The following is a 12,038-nucleotide window of genomic DNA, read 5'->3' as shown; positions in this document are numbered from 1 at the left end:
ATTTCAATAATAATGTTTATTTATATTTTTTGCCTGATTTCTTTATTTGTCTAGGCTAACCCAACCTTAATCCCTCACATTGCTACAAAACTTGATGAATCTATTAAAGATAAGCTAAGAAAATAATGACGAATAAACAAACGCCTTGCCAGTTCTAGAGTTACTGGTAGCCAAAATAATAAAAAACTATACTTGAAATTAACTCCTCTGGAGGTTTATTTATTTTTTTTATCTTATATTTTATATAATTTGCATATAAGTTTCATTAGTGTTTAATGGCACTTTTATTTAAATAGATAGCATTTTTTTTTAATTTAAAATAAGATATAGACAAGTAATTTGAGAAATGCAAGACAAACATTAAATTTATCTGAAAAGCTACAATAACCCTATATAATAAACAAAAATTACCAAAAAGTATAAGAGTCGGTTATTTTTATTTTATTTGTCATGATTCTCTAATAAGTGGTTTGCCCAGGCCTTCCCAGTTTCCCTTAATACGGAATTCACATGTTTTTTTTTACATCTTAAACTTATTGGTAAATCATATAATTCCCCTTCATGTGATGATAAATCAATTAAAAATTTAACTATCTTCTAGATGGGAAAAAATTTTCATATTATATTGGATACGACTGGGCTTGGAACCTCAAAATTTATATTAGCTTGCACCTGACATGGGAATATTTTTAACAAATTATTAAGAGTTGAGCTGGGCTGGATAAACTTTTATAATTATATGCTACCTAATATTGTGAGGGATCTGGCATGACATCTATCGTAAAAAAATGAATAAAAATCTCATTCCCCGTCATTTTTGACGGGCTTTCTACTAGTATATTAAAAGAATGAATGTGCAAAAAAAATCAAATAAAATATTAATCACAAATAAAAATTAAAAGAATGAGTGCGCAAAAAAAATCAACAAATATTAATCACAAATAAAATGGTTATCATACAAAATGACACGCTATACCTAAAACACGATACACATAACATCGGACCTGACAAATATCAACAATCGATTTAATAGATGCATTTTTACATTTCGGAGTTAGTCCAGAATATAGGGACTTTTTAGTAATTTCGACTCATATCGATTATTACCGACACCAAAGAATCCGACTAGCGCTTCGATAATATTTCAGCGCTTTATGCAAAACCTATTAAATGGAATTCCTATGGTTAGTGTATTTTTAGACAATGTAATTATTGCAGGCGAGAATAATTTTGATCATATAGTTAATCTAGAAGAAGTATTAAGATTTGACAAGGCTGACTGACAATGACGACAGATAAAATTAAAATTGGAGAAAAGTCAGTTACTTATTTAGGTGATATTATTGACGAATTCGGAATTCACCAGACAGAAGATAAGATTAATGCTATAAAAAATTGTAAAAAACCGTTTAATATTAAAGAATTACGTTCGTTTCTGGATGGTAAATTATCATGAATCGTATATAAAAATTTACATTCTATTTGAGCGCCTTTACACCGACTAACGAGTAAAATGTGAGTTGGTTTTGGCCAGCTTAAATATAATAAAATATTTAATAGAGTTTAAAAAATATTATCAAAAGAAGATACAATAATTCCTTATTTAGCCAACATTCCTGTCGTGATTTCTTGTGACGCTTCTGAAGATGGTCTAGGAGCTGTTATTGCACACCGATTTCTTACTGGCCAGGAGAAACCGATTGCTTACGCATCGAGGACACTTTCAGCGGCTGAAAAGAATTACGCCACCATTGATCGGGAGGCTTCGGCGATCATGTTTGCTATCGAGAAGTTTCATCAATATATTTATGGAAGACATTTTATTTTGGTTAGATCATAAATAAAATATATCTTAGGTGATAAAAGAGACCTAAATATAACCGTTTAATACGGCGGGCGACGAAGCTTTTAAATTATGACTATGAGATAATTCATAGGCCGGGTAATCAAAACAGATGTACCGACGCTCTGTCCCGTTTGGGGGGTAGAGAGAGAAAAAATTAGTGAAGTTAAAAAAAAATTAGAAGATGAAATTAGAAAAGTAAAAATTAATTTAATAGAAGATTTATCTTTCACACTAAGTAAAGTTATATGTGAAAAGATCAATGATAGCAATCTAAAAGAGATCATTAAATTAATAAAAAAATCATTATTAATAATTATTCGGAAAGTTTAAAAAAATTCATCTTAATTAAAGATAATATTTTTTACGAAGGGTTATTATTTTATAATGATAGAATCATTATTCCTGATAATCTAAAAAAAGAGATTTTGAATGTTATCCATCAAGGACATACTGGGATAGTGGGGATGAAATCTTTATGCAGATACTATGTCTTTTGGACGAATCTTGATCGTGATGTTGAAGTGTTCGTCAAAAGCTGCAAGAGTTGTCCGGAAGGAAGGCCGGGAGCCAGAGAAGTGCCGTTATACAATTGGAACATTCCTACCGGGAATGAATATACATTGATTTGACAGGCTCCATATCTGGAAAGTATTAGTTAATTTGCGTAGATTCTTTCTCCAAATGGGTTGAAGTTGCAATTTTAACACATATTAATTCGACAAGTGTAATAAATAATCTGCGTAATTATTTCTCTAGATTTGGTTTACCTCGTTACATTGTCTCAGATAACGGTATTCAGTTTACTGGATCTGAATTCAAGTTAAAAACAATATAAAACATTTTAGATCGGCACCTTATAGCCCCAAATCGAATGGTTTGGCTGAGCGTTATATACGTATGATGAAGACGCGTTTCTATTCTGGAAGGAGAGGTGGGACTCCGGACCATTTAAATTTAGCGAATGTTATAATTACCGAAATACTCCAAATGCAACTACCGGTAAATCCCGAAGGCCGCTCAGGACGACGTTAGATCAATGGAAATTATCTAAGAGAGAAAAGACTGAAAACGCGTTATGGAAACAAAAATATTATAAAGATAGAAACGTTGAGCCCCGTGAATTTGAAGGGAAGCAAAAGGTTTGGGTAGAAAACGAAAGGACTGCGAGACGGCATGAAGGGACAGTATTTTAACGAAAAGTGCGATAAGGGTATTGTAAAAAACAAGCATTAAGCTATGAAAAATCCCCCCCCCCTCGACCAACTGAGGGATGCTCACGTACAAGCTAAGGAAACACACATATAACAGCAACTGAGTATTTGGACATTGCAGAACATAATGAAAATACAACTCTAGAAAAAAGAGCTTCGAAACCCCCATTGTTGTTATGATGAATTCAATTTATAGAGGGTAGAACTGTAATGTATTAATATAAATTGATTTTTATTTGCTTTTAAGCTACAATTTATTTTTATAATAGACAAAATAGAAAAACATTTAATTAAATCACTTTATATTATTATTTCGAATTTATTTCAATGGACATAAAAGCACTTACGGTTTGCACAAATGGGTATAGGGATCATTTTTCTCCATAAATTTAAAAAAAAATTTAATTAGATAGAAATGAGGCCTATCTTGTATCCTGTTATATCCACAACATTAGAGGGATTACACGCTTTAAATTCGTGTATCATGTATTTGATTTGAACCATTAAAAATCCATATCATAATTTATATAAAATATTCAAAAAATAACAAATATTTTTATTTAATTTTAGCAATAATATCAGTAAAACATTGTGGAGAGGGGAGGAAAAATATTATAGATATTCATATATATTTAATAATTATTAAATTTTATAAAAGCTTTGTCGTCTCCATTAAAATTTATATATTTTTGATATTTATGTTATGTATGTAACTCAACCAAATGTAAAAAATGTCAGGGAATGAATTCGCTAAAATTGCAGCGAATCTAATATTCATTTTTAAGAAAAAATTAAACATCATATTAAAAGAGAATGAAAATATACATCCTACATTGCTAATCTCTTTAAAGAATTAATATTTTACAAGTATTTACAAAATATTTTTTAAAATTAATCAAGTAGGTTTAACCAGTAGATGCACGGAAAATGAAACAAATAAATGCGATTGTACAGAGGGTTAATTTTTTTTATAAGGCAAGTAAAATAAGATGAATTGACTGAAAGTATATTTGGCAGGTCAAATACTCTAACATTAAAGTTTGTGAATTTTTAATGAACCCTCCTTATGGTAACACTAATTATTATTATAAATAAATATACGAAACATATACTATTTTAAATAAAATATATGTAAAACAAAACATTATTTCAACAATAAATATTTTTCAGATAATCTTCATAACAAGATTTTGAAGAAACACTGGGATGTAAATTAAGAAAAACGAGTCCATCATTCTGGCATAATCGTGTCGATTCGCTATAAGTTAACAAAGAAAAGGGAGATAAATTTTGAATTTCAACGTTTAAACAAGTATTTTTGTGTGGTGTCTCGTCGGATATGTGTAAAATTGGATATGATCTAAAGTGTAAAAATTTATTCAATAAAATAATATATTTCAAAAATATATTAACATTTGGATAAAAAGTTAAAATATTCAAATCGTTGATTAATTAGGAAAATGCTTTCCGTTACCTTGTCAGAAATCATTTTTTTATAATAAAAATAATATTTTTAGAAGTTAATTGAACATTTTCATCTAATTATATTAAACATTTATTTTATTGTGAAACTTATTAATAAACTTTTGTTTAAGTATAATTGACAAAAAAATACTTTATCAAAATTTAATATTTGCCATATTTATTCCAATTTTAAAGCATTGTAATTTAGAATAATTATATGACAATGTTTGATTTTAATATTCCATTTTTATATAAATCCAGAATTAAAAGTAAAATTTTTATAAACTAGAATTGTTTTACATATTTAAGTAAAAATAACAAATTGAAATAATTATAGATTCTTCCTTATATTCTTAATATATATATGCGATCTTTTTTTTCTTTTTAAAATACAGTTATATCGAACTCTTATTAGTATCGAAATCTTTTTAGTTGTGTTTTTGAAATTCTTTTTAATTTTTATTTAATCGGAACATAAAATATTAATAATTATCGATTATATTCAAAGCAATTTTTTAAATCTTTTCCCCAAGGTCAAAAAAACAATAATAATATACAATTTTCAAAAAACGATTATATTATAATAAAACAAATTTTTTAAATAAATTTTCCCAATAAAATAAGGATATTTATACTTTTTCATCCTTTCTTTTTTACCAATAATAATTCTATAATTACACCAATTCATCCCATAAAACATTTCTTTTGATATAATTCCAAAAATAACTTTTAATTATCACTTTTTCACCAATTTTATAATTAATGATCCTTACCATACCATGACACCCCCCATATCCACTTTAATTTTTTGGTTTGACAAAGCTCGTAAATTACTTTGTTAATTTTTTTTGTGTTGATTAATTCTTTTTTTTAAAAAAAAAGAAAAAATATTAAAGTATAATTAAAATTAAACATGATAATTCACAAACTCATCTATCTACCTAATATGATTTGAATTAGTGCGTAAAAGATGCAGCCGTTTTAACCCCGATGAGGACTAACCCGATTCGCACCTACTATCATAGCCAGTCCAGGCATCATTTACAAAATCGGTGTCCTCGAAGGAGAGTAGACTCGTATTGAAACGCCAAGAGACCATCGGTGCCACCGATTCCTGCTGCGTCGTTTGACAGGGTGCCAAGTAAGATTACTAGATAGGTACTGAAAAAATGAGGTGTGGAAGAATGGTTGATTATGGTAGTGATGGTGATGTATGTGTGAACACAACTACGGTATGGATGGATGGATGATAGAGGTAGTGAAAGTGAAGGTAGGACTTCATCAGAGATCAGTGTTGAGTCCATCTTTATTTATCTTAGTAATGGATGTGGTAGATAGAAAGATGATTAAGGACTTTCATGGGCACTATTATATGCAATAACCTTGTATTAATGGCAAACAGCAAGGAAGAATTGAGGGATAAAATTACGGAAGGAATCAAATGGTCTGAAAATGAATGCAATAAAGACAAAGGTGACAATTGGCGGGGATTAAAGATGGAGGAATCTGGGCGACCAACCTTGTGGTGTATTTGTGAAAGGCGTTGCTAGAAATTCAGCACCATTTGCCAGAAATGGGTGCATAAATGTAGTAGGAAAAAAGGAAGTCTAATGTAGCAAGTGTGACCTTTATTTGTAGAGCATGCATGATCTATTATATGACGAAATATTTCAACAGTATAGAGGCCAATAAGATCGGTAGGCTTTAATATTTGCACTCATCGCTGTACATCCTTCTTGTTCAACTTATTCGATTTGCATTTAATTTGGTACAAATCAGAAATATTTTTATTTTACTTGTAGCTAAAGCCTTGTTTTGAATAGATGTGAAGGTTACAAGTCATCTTCGATCATTTTCCAAGCTGATAAAATATCTACATTTTAAAGTTTTTAAATTTGCAGATTCTCAATGAAAGATTGCTACTGATGAGGTTTTCCATTCAAGCAATCAGGAGTAATATAACCATCTAAGGGCCTTCTCCCAGGTCCGCCATCATGCTTCACATATTTTGGAGAATTCGCAGCTTACTTGACCATATATATTATTTAAAAGGATAGAATATACCCTTTTTTACATTCTATTCGCCAAAATTAGCTGATGTCTCGTACTATACATTTGCTAACTATATCGTTTGGTATCTATCTCCCTTTTATTAAATTCCTAATTTTATCTAGAAGAGCATTATTAACTTTATACCCGATTGCCTTTGATATGATACAAAAGTTATTAGAGAACCTTTAACATTTTAAATATTATTTAAAAAGACTTTGAAATATTTTTAAAAAATGATATAATATGTAACTACTTGGTTGAGGGAACCAAAGAATTCAGCATAATAGGAATTCGGTCGTTGTCAATAGCTGTCATTGAATCCGTAATCTTATTTGGTTTCTGTCTTATAAAACAAATTTCTTCAAATATCCGAACATAGGCTTTGTATAAATTCTCATCCTCACTTGTTAATGATTGCAAAGGACAAAAAGGGCCAACTCCATTCTTGAATAAAAAAAAACAAGTATATAAAAAGCCATTTTGATTCAAGGTTTTCCCCAAAAATGAAAAGGTCCAATCAAAAAAAAGAAAATTTTTAATCAAATAAGGAAACTAAAATTTTGTCGTTTTAATATTCCTGAAATGTGATTACCATTTTAATTTATGGTTATTTTTAGTTTTAATTTCTTAATTTTTTGTAACTTTTTACAATCACATTTCTCTTTAATTTCATGTCTATTTTTGTTATCCTTTCTCAATTTTTTCTTTTCATTTTAGTTTCAAAATAATTTATTACTTTAATCTTATAAATGAAATTAATTTAATATGATAAACATGATTTTTGTGATGAGAAAGGTAAATTGAAAGGTAAGGACATATAATAAAGTATTTAACGCCGTATAGCTTATATCGGAATCCAATAGAAAATGTATTTTTAATGGAAAGATTTTGTCTTCAAAGTTAGAATAATGAAGATGAATTGATTAAAGAAAGTGAGAAAAAGAGAGAGCGAGAAGTGAATAAAGAAGATTATAAATTTGATATTAGAAATTATAAATAGTAAAATATAAAGGAGAAAAAAGAGTGTTATTTGTAAATGTAAAAGAGAGAATTTTTACTTAATATTATTTTTGTTTTTATATCATAATTATAATAAAATAGTTTAATATTAAATATTAGACCTGTGCGCCCCCGGCCATTTTATTCCTGCCGAACAGCCGCCGATTGAGATCATCGGCGAGTTTTTGTGGCTGCGGCGTGGCGTGTTTAATTTTTAGAATGCTGTTTAATTATATTTATATATTAAATTATTATTTAAATTTGAATATTAACATTAATAAAATTAAAATATGAATTGAATTCTATTGCTATATATAATAGAATAGTGTATCATTTACATTCATTCCTATATCATATTTCATTTCCACAAACAATGCATATTGATTATTTGTATGACTTGTACGTTTTAAACCCTATATACAATGAAGAAATAACAACTCTCTCTACTAATCATAAATCAAGTTATGTCTGGAGGTACTTTGAAAATCTTATTTTGAGGAATGAAAATAAGAAAAGCATAATGCCTGATTATATTTATTGTGAACCTTGCTTAAAATTGGGGGAAAAAAGATGAGGAAGATTCGGATAAACATAATCCATTTTCACAGTAATTTATTTTAATTTTAGACTTAATTTATATTTTAGTTATGAAATAAAATGTTTTAGTAAAAATATAACAATTAACCATTCTCTGCACTTAGTTAATGTTCATAAAATATCAGAAAAAATTAATAATAATAAATCAATCAAAGTTTAAAAATGTTTAAAGCCAAAACACCAAGTTGTAGCAACAATATAAAAGATAAAAAATGGCTCTTAGGTTAGTATTAATGTTTATAATTATTCATTTTAAATTGTTTATTAAATTAATTATATTAAGCTCTCTTTTGAAGTTCAAAACTAATAGTTTGTTTATTGGCAGCTCTATTTTGAGAACTTTTTAATGTATAAACTTATTATATAATTTATTAAATTAATTATCTAAAACTTTGTTTTAAAAGAAAACTAAATCAAATTTTTTAATTGTTTCATTCCAGCTCTAATAATTTTGATGTTTTTAAATATCTTTTTAATGTATAAAATAAATATGAAATCGAATAGGGCGAAATTATGTTTTGATGCCTTCTATAAACAATAAAGGGATGACTGATTTTCTAAAGGTATTTAAATAAGATGATTAATAAAAATAATAGAAAGATAATTGATTCCTCGTCAGAATTGCCTAATAGGACACCATTAGTCGGGGTGCACTCGAAGATGTTTATTTATTTTTAAAGGTGCGTGTTTTAAATCTGACTGATTCAGGTACAAAATTCTATTCTATCACTTTTGATTTATGGACCGATCATTTACATTTAGTCTTCATCATTTAGATGAAAATTTTGATTTAAATTTTACCTTGGCAACTAAAAATGTGACACAAAAGCATACTGGGGAAACCATATTATCTAAGATTGATAGTATTGATGAGGAGTTCCATTAAAGTCAAAATAATACAAATGGAAACTGATGCTGTGGTCAATGTAAAAAGAAGAGTCAGATTGGGGGAATGAGCATCATTTATGCTTAGGGCATAGACTTCATAATTTGGTTACAGTTGATGAAAAAAGTTGCCAGAATTGATATTCTCATTAAAAAATTGAAGAAATTATTTCAGTCCTCAGATATCGAGTAGCTGATTTGGAATATGAAATTGAGGCTAAGCATCGTAAATGTCTACAGTAAATTTATAAGAGAGGTCATATCTTGGATATTGATGATTCTGATCCATACCTTGATGACCATTTTGATATGTCTGATGAGACGGATAATAGAAATGGCATTGCACCAACCAATCTAATTAATGCAAAAACTTTAAAATTTTGCCCTACCCGCTGGCACAGCATATTAATTATGCTAGAAAGTATTCGCTGTAAAAAAATTCCTAAATTTTTATTTAGACATTTAGAGCATGATAGATGCACAGAATGAGATTCAAGTTGAAGATAATGGGCAAACAGCCATTTGTTATATAGCTAAAATAGCTCTAAACATTCCCTTCCAAGCAAAGTTTATAAATTTAGATCAAGAATGTCATATTTTGCTCAGCCAACATAATATCCCAGAAAAAGATGCATTAACCTTTTGGAAGAAAAGGCGAATGGAACTTCCTAGACTTGCTAATTTATCTAGGCAGGTTCTTTTTATACTTGCAACCAGAACACCCAGCGAAATAATTTTTTCTATGCTGGATTAATACTTAATGCAAAAAGGACTTCTTTATTAGTGATCTGCATCAGGCCTAATTTTTCAAGCTTGGCCCGAAATTTTTTTAAAAAAGTTTTGCCGACCCAGCCCGAATTTATTTAAATATAGAAATTAATTTTTATAATTAGTAAAAATAAAAGATATATGATATATGGCGTCTTGTTTTTATAAATAAAATCAAATATTTTTATTTTACATAAAAAATTCAACATAAAATTGATAAATTTAAATATATTTAAAAAAATTTTGAAGGCCCGACCCAGCCCGAATCCGATTGGCCGGCCAGAAGCCCATTTAAGCCGGGTTGGGTTCGGGCTGGGCCTACTTTATCAGATGTTCCACGAATCTATACTATTTATTCATGGCAATTATAATTTCGCTAAATCTGAATTCTGATTTATTATATTTCATACTTTATATTTCCCAATTTATAATAAAAATCAATAGAATATTATTAATATGTGTTGTTTATCTGATCTGAGTAAAAATGCAATTCCTTAATCTATTTCTGATAATGAGAAAATACATAAATTTAAATTGGAGTGAGACTGGAAATAATTTAAGAATTAAACTATATTAACTATGAGTTAGAAAAGAGCGCCTAAATAAATTATAAAAAAATATAATACATTGATTTATAAAATGAATTCATTTTAATAACGCCGCCGCTGACAATTTAGTAAACGGCGGCGAAATCGTCCCCGCCGAACGCCGATGAAAAAATTAGAAAATACCGCCGCCGTCGATTGATACATCGGCGTACAGATCTAATAAATATTAATTACAAATTTGATTGTCAAAGAAAGTAAAAAAAAATTGAAGACATGAAATTATTAAAAAAAATGACAAAAAATAGAGAATTGAAGAAATATAACGGCTAAAATAATGAAATTATATTTTTAAAAAAATAATTAAAAAAGAGAAGAAAAATAAAAAAAATTGGCATAAGAGAAATCGTAAACGGTTAGAAGAAAGATGATTAAAAATACCCAAAATTATAGAAAAAATGGCATTTTCTCCGGTAAATTTTAAGATAGCAGTGGATCTTAAGGCATAGAAAATTTTGGGATTTTTTGTTAAGAAATAAGCCTTAAGAACTGGAAGAGTTAATTTTTTAATCAACACGATAAAATTTTTTTTACTGATTTGAAATCTTTATTAATTTAAATTCACACTCGTGTGGTCATCTTTTATAATACTACATCCTAAAAAGAAACTTAACTAGATAATTTTGTTTATAAATAATTGAGACCTGCAAATGTCAAATTTTTAGCCCTGGTTATCTATTTTCACTACTCAGTCCCGCCCATATTTTCATATTATTAGGCCCGGTCCAGATTTTAAAAATTTTGATCATTTGGGCTCTATAAAAATTTGAAAAGCCAATGAAAGTGAAAATGATCCAATATTTTTTCAGTAGTAATTTAAAAAATAAACTTGGTGTGGGTTAATAGTATTTTATCAGGTTCGGTTTTCTTTAGTAATTTTTATGTTTTTAAGTCTGGCCCAAATTAAAAAGGATTTATAACGATACATATTTAGGTACTTTGCATTTTTTTGGTAATTATATAGTAGTTACTTTTAAAAATATTACAATTTATTCTCATTTAAAAAAATAGTATTTTTACTGTAAAATTTGATATTTTTTAATTTTCAGAATTATGAGCATATTTTATCTGATTCGTAAATAATTTTAGTCAGAAGATATTGCATGTTGTAATGATACAACTTGATTGTTCATTTTATTTTACATTATATATTTAAAGTTGTGTTGATTCAATTACATTTACGTTTAATGTTACCTTTTGACAAATGTTTCATTTAAAGCGAAAAATAATATATAGGGGGAATGTGCCATAAATGGCCATGTGTGAAGAATGGCCACCACCCTTTAACTTTTTATCTATTGGACCAATTTCTCTAAAAATTGGTTAAAATGTGTATATTTATGATATGTACTTTACTTAAGTTCTTTTACTGAATAGAGCAATTCAATAAAAAACTGTTTACCTCTTTCTGGAAAAATCACTTTGCACATTTTTTTGTTGATGAAAAAATTACTAATTTCGATTACTGATATTTTATATAAATATTATCCTTAGGCATTTAGCATTATTCACACAAAAAATTAGACTTTAAAAGCTTTATTTAATAGACATATAAGGGCGCTTAATAATAATAGAGAGGTGAGTAATGACTGGCCATGTATTGATTGGCCA

General features: G+C 28.1%; 1 protein-coding gene across 9 annotated transcripts in view; it reads right to left on the bottom strand.

Moving 5' to 3' along the window:
* Positions 1 to 1,445: 1,445 nt before the first annotated feature.
* LOC135930579 (polyphosphoinositide phosphatase-like) overlaps positions 1,446 to 12,038 on the bottom strand; it is a 53,122-nt gene continuing 42,529 nt past the window's right edge. Inside the window, exons 16-19 of one of the 9 annotated variants that reach the window (XR_010572810.1) lie at positions 6,827 to 7,017; positions 2,298 to 2,487; positions 1,591 to 1,781; positions 1,446 to 1,534 (exon numbers count right to left, since the gene is read on the bottom strand). Coding sequence is in view for 7 of the 9 variants with exons in the window: in XM_065467419.1 (XP_065323491.1) it covers positions 4,207 to 4,417; positions 6,827 to 7,017; positions 7,695 to 7,794 (502 nt within the window). In the remaining 2 variants the exon portion in view is untranslated. Of the gene's footprint in view, positions 1,782 to 2,297; positions 2,488 to 4,039; positions 4,418 to 6,826; positions 7,018 to 7,694; positions 7,795 to 12,038 lie in introns of those variants that run through there. The other 8 variants (XM_065467418.1, XM_065467419.1, XM_065467420.1 and 5 more) reach the window with 8 other exon arrangements.

Source organism: Gordionus sp. m RMFG-2023, chromosome 5 (assembly GCF_954871325.1).
Source record: "Gordionus sp. m RMFG-2023 chromosome 5, tfGorSpeb1-WG-v2, whole genome shotgun sequence".
Classification (NCBI taxonomy): Eukaryota; Metazoa; Nematomorpha; class Gordioida; order Chordodea; family Parachordodidae; genus Gordionus; species Gordionus sp. m RMFG-2023.
The sequence above is the reverse complement of the archived record's forward strand: the minus strand, read 5'-3'. Positions and strand labels throughout refer to the sequence as shown.